General features: G+C 48.3%; 1 protein-coding gene across 1 annotated transcript; it reads right to left on the bottom strand.

Moving 5' to 3' along the window:
* Positions 1 to 2517: 2517 nt before the first annotated feature.
* Arpc4 (actin related protein 2/3 complex subunit 4) lies at positions 2518 to 14901 on the bottom strand. Its single transcript, XM_036181333.1, has 6 exons — positions 14814 to 14901; positions 12202 to 12320; positions 11177 to 11288; positions 9010 to 9105; positions 7736 to 7906; positions 2518 to 3411 (listed from the first exon to the last, which is right to left on the bottom strand). Exons 1-6 carry the CDS (start codon positions 14814 to 14816, stop codon positions 3406 to 3408), a joined length of 507 nt encoding a protein of 168 aa, XP_036037226.1. The 5' UTR covers positions 14817 to 14901; the 3' UTR covers positions 2518 to 3405.
* Between the last annotated feature and the right edge of the window lie 113 nt (positions 14902 to 15014).

Genomic DNA, 15014 nt, shown 5'->3' with positions numbered 1-15014 from the left:
CCAGGCACAATCGGACTCAAGAAGGCTGGAAAGCCGCCATAGAAAAGTGGAGTTAGGACTTTTCATGGTGGGTTTTGGCTCTGGGCCTCACTTGCCACACGCCCTTGCTGCACCAGGCACTGCGGATGGAAGAACTTAACACTGGGGCGACCTTTAGAGTTCCTTATTTTTTGTGCCTTGGCCCACACACCAAAGTTCTGGGATAAGGGCTGGCAAGCAGTCCCTGACCTCATGGAGCTTACAGTGTGTGGAAATCCAAAAGTTAGCAAAAGAAACAAAAAGGTGTTATTTTAAGGGCAGGGAAAAAACAGTGAGCTGAAACTGGAAGGCTTCCTGATGGTAAGGCAGTTAGGGTGTGCTCTCAGGTGACCGGCTGAACTAATGGTGTACATACAAAGGAGTCAGGAACCACCAAGGGAAGAGATGAAATGACCTAGCAGTGGAAGTCTCAGCAACTGCCCAGGAGAGGCTGAGAACATTTCTATAGGGGATTAAAGGGAGCTGGTGAGACTGGATCATCCAGTGGGGCCTTGGTGGAGATGACAGATCTTTGGGAATAAGAAAGCCCAAGGCTACACGTGTGGGGTGACAATGTGAGGTTCAGAGCACACACTATCTCTTCCACTAACATGAAAAAGTAAAATCATTTTTATCAAGTGAAGAAATGGAAAGACACAGAGTACTTCATATTCTGGCCAAATCTGCAAGGCACTACCTTCAGAACTCTTTAGAGAAAATAAGTTAGACTCCAAACAAAACAGTACACAACTTGTCTCAAAATCACACAGCATAGCCAATCCTAGTACAGGGGTCTGGTTCCAACATCTTTGAGGCAGGGTCTCATGTACTCCAGGCAGACTTTCAACACCTCGACTGCCACCACACCTGGTGCAGGATGGAATTCAAGACTTCAAGCATCCTAGACAGTCTAGCAACTGTGCTACATGCCCAGATACTTGGGCTTCCTGTTGGGGTTGGAAGCACCAAATGGAGTCAGAGGCCAACTCTAGTGCTGTCTACTCAATCCAGCTGTCAGTCACCAGGAAGTCTGCCTTTGTAAGTAAGGTCCTCCAGCGACCTGTCCAGCCAAACCCAACCAGATTCCCCACCCCCACCCTGCAAATGGCTGGGAACTGGACGTCCAAGAAGAGAGGGAGGACTGACTGCTTGGAAGCAATCTGGTCTATTCTCAGCCTGCATGTCTGGTTTTAGAGACTTGGGACCTTGGGAGATAACTACAATATAGCCGACTTTTGGCGGGCTCACCGGAAAAAGGATGATCTTTGAGGGTGGAGTGACCAGCTGCCATTTCCTCCAGATCAGTAAGTTTCACCAAGACCTCCAATAGTCACTGTTAAAGCTACAAGAGTGCCATGTACCACAGCGGGTCCAACCAATCCAATAAAGCAGCAGGTCACAGAGGTAGTGTCATAAAGGGATGGTAGCTGGTCAAGCTGTCCCCACCCCTCCTTTAACACTTACCAGTTCTTTTCAAAAGACCCCTCTGGGGGCTGGTGATGTAGCCTGGAGATAGGTTTGCACACTGCACTCCAGACCCTGGGTTCAATCCCAGCACTGAGAAATAATCCCTGCCAAACCTCAGCAAACACTCCTTTGGCCATCCAGAAAGCCCAGCTTTCTCACACACACCTTTTTATTTCATTTGAGAAAGTATCTTTCTGCAGTTCAAGGGTGGCCTAGAACTCATAGAAGTCCTGTCTCCAATTTCCAAGTGCTAGCATTGCAAGTTTGAGGCAACATACCGGGGTCAAGGCCAATTGTTCTTGAAGCTTTCCCTGATGCCCTCTCCTGCGAGCATATCTGCCACCCCTCCACTTCCAACCATGAACACCCCTCTTAAATGACTATTTACAGACCTCACTTGTCCTGAGCCTGGGTTTTATCAAAGATGACTGCGTGTCAGCATTGATGCCTAGCACACACAGGTTAAACAGGAGGAAGAGCAAGCGGAGGATCAACTGCTGTTCACCCAGCATCTGCGTGGCAGGTACAGTGATACAGCTCCCACTGTCTCTACATATTAGGAAACGAGAGAGAAAGGGTCACTACTTCAGGAGCCCCCAGACGTCACAGGCACTGTCTGATGGAATTCCTGAGCATTTTCAGCACTGAGTTACTGTAGCTATCCAACATCTGCGAAGTCTCCAATGGGACTAAGCTCTTGAGATAGTGTAGTGATTCCTGCCAGCACAGGCAGAAATCTCTCCCTCTGGCTCACAGGATGGGAGATTTAGAGCAAGCTATTTTGGACTGTGGCCCCTGTTTCCTTATCTACAAAGTGGGGTCCTGGTTTCTGAGGACACTTGAAGATTGATGTGAAAACACTGTTATCTCTGTTCAGGCAGAGACCACCTTCAGAGTAATGGTGCCTGACTGCAGTGAAGTCGGGAGCCTTGGTAGAGATTAGTGACAAAATTGCCTGGTGGACTGCTCCAGACCCTAGTGGCTCCAAGGATAAAAACAGCTATCCTTCCACACATACACAGAGCACAGACCTCATGCAGCCCCAAAGGGGCAGGAAGAGACTTTAATCAGGGGAAGGGAGGATTCATCAGAATCAGAGACAGCGAGCGTGGGAGCAGAGGAGCCAGAAGAGGCGAAGCCCAGCTGGGCACTCAAGGACTCACCTCTGCACCTCCAGCACAGGCACTGTACCCAGACAGGCAAGCCTTGGGGCCTCTCAGCTGGGGAGGTGTTGGGGGGGGGGGCGACTCCAGGTGGCCCCTGCAGCCAGAAGTTGCCTGGCTTTTGGACCCCAGCTCCTAGGTCTGCCTGGCAATTCAGCCCTTGTTCCCAACCAGTGCAGTGGCCATCTTCAGGCAGAACTCAGGAGTCTAGTAGAGTCCTTACCACCTCTACTGGGCCCAAGGAGTAAGACAGCAAGGAAGAGAAACTGGAGTCTGAAACTTCTCTCCCCACCTGGGGTGGTGCAGGAAAAATAGTCGCCTTCTGGCTCCAGGCCCGCCCAGACCACAGCGACCAATAAGGTACAATCACTGGGGCCAGTCACAGCCACTGGAGGTGGAGGTTGTTTTTAAAAAAAAAAAAAAAAAAAAGACAAAAAGGTTACAGTCTTCCACAAGCACAGAGTTTAGGTTTCAAGACATTAAAAAAAAAAAAGTCTGTCCCGGCCCAGGGGACTAAACATCAGAAGCTAGTCTGACCAGACACGTGTGGCCTTGGGGTAGGTCCACTGCTGCCTTTTTGCACAGCTAGAAAGCACACCACACCCACCTCCCGCATCCAATGCCCACCCAACCCTGCTTCTTGCTGCTGCCGCTGCTGCCGCACCGCTGCTCCAGGGAGTGACTCCAGGACACCTTCGCAGACACGCAGAGACACAGGGAAGGCCAAGGGGGAAGGCCGCGAGATCCAGCCGATGGTTTAAAACTGTCAAAGAGAAGGACGGGCAATGAATGGAGGCTACTGCATCCTGCCTGATGAGCCTACTCCAGGTAAGCGGGCTCTGAGCCGCTGTTGTTCAGGTCTCCAAGTACAGGATCAGGTTTGGGTACTTCGAGCATACTCTTTTCTTTATGAACCTCCATGTGGGTATTGAGATCCAAACCCAGGTCCTCTGAAAGAGAACAAGTACTCTTAATCACCAAGTCATCTCCACAGCCCCATGAGCATGCTCAATCTGGCCAGGCTAGCAGTGATCTAAAACACAAAGTCAGAAAAAGAAACAATTCAGTGAGGAGGGCTTCCCCACAGCGTGCCTGGTGTAACTGAAGCAGCTTTGGACACATGCGGAGACCCCCATGTGAAGGACTAGAGGACTCAGTGAGTCAAGAGGGAGGGGCAAGGTCTGGTACTTTGTTAAACTTTGAGTGACTGTCAAACCACAACAGGCCTTAGAAGAGCTTGCTGCCCCTGTGGCAGCACATTCACAATCCAAGCATTTGGGGAAGTGGAGGCACAAGGGTCAGGAGGTCAAGGCCACCCTTAGCACAAAGTGAATTCAGGGGCAGCCAGGGAGGGGAGGGGAAGAGAAGAGGAGGGACAGGGTAGATAGGATAGGACAGGAAGAGCAAGCTTTTTGCCCTCGGGTACCCCTTGGTGCCAAGAACAACTCTGGACACTTGTAAACCAGAGACTGCTTGATGTCTGAGCTCAACCCAAGACTGGGCCGTATGATATTCAAAGTATGAATGAGTTGCCAACTTTGAAGACAGCAGATACCACTGACAAATTCAGATTTGGGGACTCATTTGAACAGTGTGTCCTGGCCTGGCTGTGTAAGCTTGTAATCCCAGCCTGCAGAGGCAGAGGTGGGATGACTGCAAATTTGAGGACTCCTGGGACTAAAAGTAAAAGGTGGCTGGGGATGGAGGCCAGGTGCAAAGTTTGGGCAGTAGAGCGAAGCCCCACTGTGGTTCAACCCCAGGCTCCAGAAGAAAACATGGGGTAATGAATGAGGCAGTAATGGTTGCAGCTGCCTGGTGGCACCCTTTTCAGAGGCAAGTGCTACCATGGCTCACTACGCCCACCTCAGCCACACGCAACACCTGCTTGAGTGACTGCCAGATGCTGTGGCCTCATTGCTTACATCAGAAAACCATGCTATATTCCCCTTCTTCGAGTTATTAGTTAGACACTAGGCAGGCAACTTCACTTCGAGAGCCTCAGCTTCCTCTCAGTGAGATGCTAACACACACCTCAAAGATTTTCTCAATAGGTTGTATGTGTGTTTCTCCTGCAGGCACATGTGTGCACTGTCTGTGTGCCTGGTGCCCAGAGATCAGAAGAGGAGATTAGATTTCCTGAAACTGGAGTTACTGATGGTTGTAGGCCACCACACCAGAACTGAGAATCTTACCCAGTCCTCTGGAAGAGCAGCAAGTGCTCTTATCCACTGAGCAAAATCTCCACCTTTCAACTCTTTTTAAGTTTTTCTTTTCTAAAAATAGAAAAAAATAAAAAACAAAACTGGTGATATTTTATTTGTGCTGAAATGTGATTTTATTTGTAGGTTGCTTGGAGATCAGAGCTAAGAGCAAGCCATTTAGCAGAAGTCCGGTGGTGGTGGCCCATGCCATTAATCCGATCACATGGCAGGCAGAATCTCTGTGTGTTCAAGGACACAGCCAGCATGGTGATACACGCCTTTAATTTCAGTACCAACAATAGAGACCTGGAGGTCTGTATAGACAGGCAGTGACGAGGAAGTCATGTGGTTGGGTTTACAGCCAATGAGAAGGCTAAACAGAAAGGCAATAAAAAGACAGAACACAGGAAGTTCTCTCTCTCTCAAGGGAAGGACAGCAGTGGGTGGTAAGATAAGGTGGTCTTAGCTCTTGGCTACTGCTCGATCTCTGGGCTTTTAACTCTTTATTTGGCTCTGTGTTTCTTATTTAATAAGACCATTTAGAATTACATCTACATAAAACAAACAAAAAATAGAGAAAATGTGAGGAACTGGGGGAGATGACTTGGGCTACAGTGCTTTCTGGGTAAGCATGAGAATCTGCATTTGAACCTCCAGCACCACCCACATAAAAAAGTGGTGTGTTCCTATAATCCCAGTGCTGGGAGTGGGGGATGGGACAGACAAGCCAATCCTGCGGATTCACTGGCCAGCCAGTCTCACCGAAATGCCAGGCTCCAAGTTCAATGACAGACTAAAAATAAGGTGGAAGGCAATAGAGAAGACCTCCAATGTTAATGTTTGTTTGGGTGGCCCCTGCAGACACGTACACATATGCATATACTACACGTGCATGCACAAACATTTTTAAAACTAAATGGGCTGAAGAAATAGCGCTATGGCTAAGACTTGTAGCTCTTCCAGAGGACCTGAGTTCAATTCCAGCACTCATGCTGGGTGGCTTGCAACTGCCTATGGATCATCCGGCCTCCTTGGGCACCTGCCCTCAAGTGCACAAGCGCGCGCGCACACGCACACACGCGCACGCACACACGCGCACGCACACACGCACACACGCGCGCACACACACACACACACACACACACACACGCGCACACACACACACACACACACACACACACACACGCACACACACACACACACACACACACACACACACACACACACGCACACACACACGGCTTCAGGTCCTATATGTCCAGCATCTGGCCCCACCCTTAACCCTTGCAAGGGTGTCAGGTATTTTTGTCTTTGTCCACACTCTCACAGCTAGTCTGGCAGGGGATGGTACAGCCTGGAAGCAACAACCGTTAAACCTGCAGGATGGGCCCCTAGGTTTATTATCCCAAGTTCTGAGCCCCTCTTGGCCAGGAGAAGTAGAGCTGGTTACTGCTCCCATTTCACTTTGGATTCAGCTGGAAGAGATTGTCGCAGTACAGTCCCTAGCCTGTCCTTTAGTCTTCTTACCTGTAAAACTTGGAAATACAACTGGGAAGTTCTTATTTAACATACAGAAAAGGTCCTTGTACGTCTGACTGGGCAGACCGCTTACCAAACTCACAATTTAAGGAAGGGGAAACACAGAAACATCAGGATCAATGAAGGAAACAAGAACCCCACACAATACTACATGCTCCAGGCATGGGAGTGTGCGACTCTTACTCTGAGTGTCATGAGAACTGACTATGCTGTTTAACTTTACTGCCTCGTAAGAATTTAAGTGCAGCTGGGTGTGGTGAAACACACCTTTAATCCCAGCACTCAGAAGGCAGAGACAGGCAGATTTCTATGTTCTACTTAGTGAGTTCCAGGCCTGCCAAGGCTACATAGTGAGACCAGGCCTCAAAAACGAAAGACAATAAACATTAAGTACTAGGGGCTGGAGAAATGGCTTAGTGATTAAATACCGCTCCCCCTGGAGAACCTGAGGCCTAGTTCCCGGCACCCACATCAGTCAGCGCCTACAGCTCCAGCCCCAGGTGATTTGCAAAATCAATCTCTCTCCTCAGCCCTCCTCCCCCGTCCCCAGCACGCTCATGTGATCTTACCTATGTTCAACCTCCCTGAAAGGTGGACATTAACAGCTGAGGAAAGCAAGGCTTAGTTGAGCAGTTCAGTGATGTGCCTGGGGGAGGCAGAGGAGTCAGGCCCACACTTCGGTCTGATTTGGGAGTACAAACAACACTGCCTTGTACACTGGCCAACCACAGGATAATTAAACCCCAGGGGAAGTGGGTACCATTTCCATTTTTAGGATTCTGAACTCCCCTGGGCTGGGACTGTATGCACTGGTAAGAACAAACATTAACTCTACCAAGGAGGGATCAGACAGCTCTGAGTGGAATGTATCAACAAACCAGAGATTGTTTGGAAGGCAGAGGCATGTCCTGAAGCTCTAGACAAAGCTATGCCACCCGCTCCTCTTGTAAACAGCCCCTCCTCTTCAGAGCACTGAAGTCCTTCGGTCTGATGGCCACAAGCCATGGGTAATGGGAAGCATGTTGAAGAAACCAAAAGCCTGAGAGACAGACACTGAAGAAAAACGTTGATGTCTGTTCGAGAAGGGGACTTACACACGACTAGCTGTCCTATGGTCTCAGGAGCCACAGGCCTTTATCTTCCTCCGGGGTTTGAACTAGGACAGGGAGAGACTATGTACAACTCACGCCTACAGTTCCACCAGAGACTTGCAGAAACAAAAGAAAAACAACTTGGGGCTCTCAAGGATGAAACCTTTGGCCTCACTCAGGACTATCTTGTTAATGCCACATTCCCAGAACCCATGGCTTCTTCCACCTCTGGTGTAGGAGGGGAGGTCCTACTCACATTCTTGAGGAACTCCTCAGCCACAATTCGGGCCCGAGCATTGACTGACAGCTTCATCTCACTGATCTCCTTGTCAATCTCCTCCATGAAGTGGATTACAAAGTCCACCAATTTGTGTTTGTACATCTGCTCCGTGTGGAAGTTGGTGATGAGAAAGCTGATGTCATACCCCTAGGGAGGGAAGCCAGCAGAGGAGAAGACACAAGACAAAATTAGCCCCCCAGGGACACTTGCTTGTCATATCTTCTCCACACTCACACAAAGGCATCCAACTGGCTACCATCTTCTCCAGGGCTATTCACTTGTTTGGGGAGGGGGGCATAGGGACGAGTGCGCATTTCATCTGTCTGCTGGATCCAAGCAACTGAATCCAGCTCAAAATTGTGAGCTAGGTCAGATGTCCCTGAAAGACTGTGGCACAAACAGCCCTGTATTGAAAATGAGCTAAGGGAATGAAGGGACCACAAATCTTACTTCAAAGAATCCAATCCAATAGTCAAAAATCACTGTGGAACCGACAGGCAAGAGGATGAGCTGGAGCCATTTGCTACAGGAGGAAGTGTGAGCATGAGCAAGCTCATCTACTTTGCAGCCCAGAGACAAGGTGGTTGGTTTAAGGTGAAGAACTGAGCAATACATTTGCTATGTTGGGTGATGGTCTTTGCTGCTCTAACATGGTGTCTGTAGGTTTCTTGACAGGGAACCTATGGAGCAGACTCAAGTACCTTTCATACAAAGGCAGGCAGATCTCACTGTTTTCTGGGGCTTTGAGAAGCTGGACTTTAGTTGGGAGAGCTTAGGAAGGTTTTTGTAATGTTTTCTTGTCTGTCTTCTCTCTCTCTCTCCCCTCTCAGAGATACATATCAAAATTAGCCTAGGCTGGCTCCAAACACATGATTTTCCTGCTTTAGTCTCTCCACAATGAGAGTACAACAATGCCCACCACAGTCAGCTCAGGAAGGAATTTGAAATCACTGTTTTGTCTGTGACTAGGCCCAAGTCTCTATGAAGGAGGGCACTACACAGACCTACCTCCTCCTGTGGTTCTGTTTCCCGCTACCATATATGGCTGACTCAGTCCAGGCAGTGATACCCTACAGCTGGAAAACAGCCGCCCTTGGGCTACAACCCCACAGACCCAGGGAATAGCCCAGTAACTTGCCCAGCAGTGCAAGACCTTGGGTTCCATCCTCCATACTGCAAAAACCAAACAGTCCCAGGCCACCCAGAGACAGAGTCCTGGGAATTATAACTACCAGAAGCACAGGTCTCACCTCCACAGGTTTCCTTCGAAGGATAAAGAAGTTCTCTGCTCGCATCATCATGAAGCGCATGAATTTATGGCATAAAATCTTCTCAATCTCATCAGCCTGGAGACAGCAAGAGAAAAACAACTCTCAAGTAAACATGTGAAGCCAGCCCCACCCTGAGCCTGGTCTTCTGGGGCTCGGTGGGAACAAGGGCAGCTGAGTTTGAAATCGTAGCACGTGCTGCTAACGGAAGGAGGGCCTAGCCAGGGCCACTCTACTGTAGTGGGCATTCCTGGGGGGTGGGGGAAACTCTGGCGAACTAGAGTCTATGATCGGCTCTAATGGAGTCCACACCTGTGTCTGAAGCTGCCTGACCTTCCTCAAGTAACTAGTGTGGCCTTTCTTAGCATCGGTGGCACCCACCACCTGGGTATTAGAGACTTCTTCAAGGAGTGTCTGCCATAACATTACTAAAATCCAACATCCTGAAGTCTCTCCCTTTTCAACTCTTCCAATTACTTCTGCATCTGGGCAGTCAGACACCAGCAGAGTCACCCAGCCTCCCCGTTCTTCCTTTTAACCCTGAGAGCTTTCAAAGGCAACAAATCGCTAATCCGAATTTTGTAACATTGTTTTAATTGCTATTTTTAGAGCTATTTGCTGGGGAAGGGGCAAATGATACTTTTTTCTCACTTAGGATACAAAGTTTCTTTTCAAACCAGAAGTAGACTCTAGGTCAAATTTAAAACCATTAAAAAGCCATTCAAATGATACTAAGACAGTAATGCCTAGACCTATGTGGTAGACAAGGAAACGTGTAAGAAATGAAAATTCTATTTTGTACATATATGAATTGTAACAAAACAGAAAGTCAGAAAGAAACTGAAGTATTTATAGTCAACTGATTCCCAGCAAAGCACAAGGTCACACACTGGCAAGAATTTCTTCAACAATTTGTGCTAACAACTGGACATTCATATGTGGAAGACTTGAACTAGACCCTTATCTTACACAATATACAAAATTAACCCAAGATGGATAAAAGACCTAGAAGTAGGTCCTCCAACTATAAAACTACTAGAGAAAATACATGAAAAAACCTGCCATGACATTTGTCTGGCAGTCATCGTCAGACAGATGTTTAGTTCCGAGAGCTTTGCCAGTGTTCTTGTTGGCATCTCTCTCTCCTGATTTTGGATGTGTCATCCCACCCACTGGTGGCCTGCACAGATGATTCTGAAAGACAAGCTAGACTCGAACCGTCGGCTCTTTTTTTAAATGAGAACTTCGTGTGTGTGTGTGTGTGTGTGTGTGTGTGTGTGTGTGTGTGTGCGCGCGCGCGCGCGTTTTGTACCATTTTTGTTTGTTTGTTTGTATTAGGCTGCTGGTTTAATTTAGAATTAGAATGCTCATATTTGGGCATCTTTCAAATACACAATTACTACATGTGGCATATGAACTATAGATTTTGTTTCCCATTACTACAGGAAGAATTTATTGAAATAAAATTTTATTAAACAAAATTAAAATATTACAAGCAATACTAACAGTTCTAGTTACATATTCCCAAAGACTTAGCTACTTTAAAGATACATGTTATAAAGACACTTATGTCAAAGGCAAAAACAAAGGCTCAACATAATCTTTGAGGTTTCAGTATTATTTCAAAAAGCTCTCTATTCTCCCATAGAAGAAAACTATGCATTTGTTTATTCTAGAAAAAAAATATATAAATCAAGTGGCAGTTTCAGAAATCATGGCTATCAGCCAGTGCTGGCTGGTACTCCTTCAAGTGCACATAACACCACCTGTTAGAAACCTTCTCTGGCCCAACATCCAATCAGCCCCATGTCCTTCCTGCTATATTTCTGTGTTTGTAATCCAGAGCAAGGCCTATGATAGGGTTACTGCTTTTTATCCTACGGATCCACTTTTTGTTTGCTTTTCTCAGATAGGGACACACCAAGTAGCCCAGGCTAGCTTTGGGCTTTCCATCCTCAGTCTCAGACTTCCAGGTGCTAGGATTACAGGCATGTGCCACCATACCTGGCTCTACCAGTTTGCTCTGGCCAATCATGCCAAGTAAATTCCTGAAATCAGGCTCTGAGTCTAGCTCGATAACCTTTCAGATGGGATCCCTGGCTGCAAAGAGCACTCCTAACTATGCCCCCCACTTCATGGTGAAACTCACCTGTTTCACAGCAATGCTGACCCGGACAGAATTGATGGAACCCTCAATCAGAACCTTTTCCTTCTCATTCCTGCTGATGGTAACAGGTTGCAATAGAAGTTCTTTGCTACTCCTAAAAACACAAAATCAGAGGACCACACTGATGCCACTGACTCTCTAGGTATTTGTAAAGGTACCTGTAATCTATGAACTGTCACCATCTGAAAATGCCGAGTGAAAACCATGTATATCAAGTAACAACAGTCTATCCTAACATTAGAACTGTCTGAGTCACAGCAATCAACTTGAGGATGGGGATACGGCTCAGCTGTAGAGTGTGTGCCTAGCATGCCCAAGGGCCTGGGTTCAATCCCCAGTAACAAAAATACCTTTATTATCTATGTGGTGACAGGGCTTATTTCAACGATGTACATCCCAGATTTTCCCCGTTTTGTGTGTAGACCTGCTGTGCAGCTGAGGCTAGCCTGGGCCCTGCAGTTCTATTACTATTGCTTCAGCCTCCCATGTGCTAGGATTAGCAGTCTATGTCATCTCCTTGCCAGGTGAAATTTCAAAGAGGAAGAATATTTACAATGAAAACCAGACAAGAGAAAAATGCATCCAAAATATGGAGTTATTTTGGTGTAAGAGGGTCTAAGCTGTCTGGCAGTATTAATGATAAAAAATAAAAAGTCCTGATCCATAAACTATTAATACAGAGATGTCATCTCTGGGAACTAAATCCTGTGATCTCTTCTGGCGCTACCAGTGAGCTCAGTAATGCTACTGGAAACACTTCTCCACAGTTTTGCTCCAAGAAGCCACACTTTGGTGTGGTCTCCCATGGGTTTTGGCCTGACAACCCACTATCCTATTTTCTTAATTCCAAATTGGGAATCACCATTTCCTCCAGCAGCAAGACAAATGTCACTGAAGGTACCCTGACAGTTCCAGGACATAAATCCATGCCCCCCCACCCCACCCCTGAGACAGCTTCCGCTCTTGTGAGTTGTTCTTCTCGGCTCCGCTCTGACCTTCTTCCCTACCTGACTTCGACCTCTGGTTTGTTGTGTCGTTCCACAACCTGGGAGGAGAAGTTCTCCAGGCAGAGAGCAGCCTGCAGTGTGGCCCGCACGGCACTAAGGTAGGGGCGGAGAGTGGCAGTCTGCAGAAATAAACCCAAGATTAGAAGGACTAGAGGACCAGAGCCTGCCTCACCAAAGCCAGTACGCCCCCCAGCTCCCCCACCCAACCCCTGGCTCCTATGGAACACGCAGTACTGAAGGTTTTAGGCACGATCATCACACAGGACAGAATACACCCTGCCTTCAAGATGCAGCCCAGTCAGGAGTCTAGAGGAGTGGTTCCCAGCAGCAAACAGTTCTGCTTGGTATTTAGCAAAATATGGAGAAAACTGACTGTTATGACCTGGGGGTGGGGCAGGGACTATGGACAAGTAGACATAGGCAAGCCATGCTGTCCCAACATCTGGGATGCACAACAGAATTACTCAGCCCCAAAAGTCATCAGTGCCGAATCTAAATAATACTCATCTAGAGAGGGTCCATGTCCTCCACCTGCTTCCTACACTGACAAATGGATTGATCCATGCCCTGAGCATGCTGGGAGTTCAGTCAGATCACTTCTGCTCTCAAATAGCTCAACCAGGTGAGGATCACAAGGGCTAATGGAGGGCAAAATGTAAAATAACTAGGTTTATAAATAATCTATACTAAGAAAATTAGTTTTGACTAGATACAGGATTAGGAAGATTTCACAATGAGAAAAAGTTGAAAGTGGACATTCTCAGTAGAGTGTACAAGGTCAGCTATAATGATCATCTTCAGTCAAGTTCTCTCTCCCCTCAGGGCTCCTCATACGCCCACCCATCACCTGGATTCATTCCTCCTCATTGCTTGGGTGAGTCCAGAGCTCAGCTTATTGAGAAGGCTTCTTCCTTCCTCTGAGTGCTCTTGTTTACTTCCTCCTCAATGCATTTACCAGTTTAGGATATGTACACTTTACATATAATTCACAACAAGACGTTCGTGTGTTTTATTAAACGAGTTTTCCTTCACTAGACTGTAATTCTCATGGCCAACAGACATTAACTTTAGTTATGCAGGCTGCAACTAGTTCAGCACCTCCTATACATAGTGTCTTACAAATTTTCTGTAGAGTAAATGAACAAATGAAGCATTTTAAATCGCATAGGTCAGGCTGCAATGGCAGGCTGGATAAAACCCTAAAGAATCTAGAATGCCGGTCCACTGAGTTAGCTTTTCTCTCAATGTGGCAGGAAGCACTGGGACTTTCTGAGGAGGAAGTTGCATGACTTCAGCTACACAGAGGCCCTCTGGAGAATGGGAGGGAGGGAAGTGAGACTCACTGCAGAGAAGAGGCCCCCGAGTACAGACTGGAGCAGTGGAGGCAAGCACAGCATCACAGGGGACAGACAGACAGACAGGCAGAGGGGGGTAAGGCTAAAAACACAACTCCCGTCAGTGGTCGCATACCTCAGCACCAGTTCTGTCTATACACTAGAGAATTCTACTGATGTCAACCAAGACAAGGCAAAACCGGAAGGGCGAAATTAGTAGTTGTCTGGGGCAGTGGGCACCATCGGAAGAGGATAGAATGTTCTCTACTTTGACTGGAGTAGTGGCGATCTAATTATTTTGTTAATATTCAGAGAAAACTAAAAGTGAATTTTTGAGTAGCTAGCCCTGTGATGCTTGCCCTTCAGTGAATAGATGGTTTCAAGTACAATTTTAAAAAATGCTCAAAATAAAAAGCTATCTCCTCAGTCAAGGGGAAAAGGCTTTCAGGCTGAGAAACGAAACCAGTTAGGACACGGAATACAGGAGAATGACCAAGTTTAGGAAAGCGGATGACTTTTGAACAAGAGGGTCTAATTTCAAGGTGTCTCCCCCAGGTCAGTCGAGTCACAGGAGCATGGCAAGCAGTCCGGTCTTCAGAACTGAGGTCATCAAAGCCAGCATGACCGGGGAAAGCAGTAGGAAAAGAGACACAACAGTACGGAACAGCCACAGATACCAAGCCCGAGCACCCCTGGAAGGGAAGGGCCAGCGGTCGTCAGCGTTTACACACATTACGGTCAACAACAACCGTACCGAACGAGGAAGGAGTCTGAATGGAGGTAACACCACAGAACCTTCACTGAGGCCTGGAAGCAAGGGGCTGGAGGGACCCAGGGGGGGATAGGAGAAGTGGACACTTGCCTCGGGGTACCGTGAGATCAAGAAAGCAGGCGGGGACAAGGGGGTGTACCTAGCTAATCTCTACCGTGGATGGAGGAGGCCCCGCTTCATTCCTCAGCGGTCCTACCTCGGCTGCGAGCCGCCAACACAGGCTCAGTTACCCCGCTTCCTGCCTCCTCCGAACTTTGGGGAGAGGCGATTCCTTCCGGGGACGCCCAATTTGGAAGCCTCTGGGCCTGCTCCTGCCAGGCTCGCCCCCCAGCTCGCCCCTTCCTCCAAGCCTCGGCCCTCGCCCCACCCTCTGCCTCCCCATCCACATGGTGCCCTCATTCCAGGGCGACCTCCGGCCGCAAGCGCTGGCGGTAAACAGCATCTCCCCCAGACCCACAGCCTCGTCAGCTAAGACATAGGGAGGCCCCCAGCCCCGGGTCTCTCACCATCGCGGGTGCTGTCTGGGCCGGAAAGCGGAAGTGCGGAAGTGCCCGGCCCCGCGACGCCTGCCCTTTCGCGAGAGGCGCAGCCGCAGTCTCGACCAGCACTTCCGGGAGGGACCATCTCAGGCAGGACCGGGGAGGAAGAGCCAAACGACGTTAGGATCTCCGGGACGATTTCACACTGGGACCTCTGAGACTTGTAGC

This window comes from Onychomys torridus, chromosome 3, assembly GCF_903995425.1.
Source record: "Onychomys torridus chromosome 3, mOncTor1.1, whole genome shotgun sequence".
Taxonomy (NCBI): Eukaryota; Metazoa; Chordata; class Mammalia; order Rodentia; family Cricetidae; genus Onychomys; species Onychomys torridus.
The sequence above is the reverse complement of the archived record's forward strand: the minus strand, read 5'-3'. Positions and strand labels throughout refer to the sequence as shown.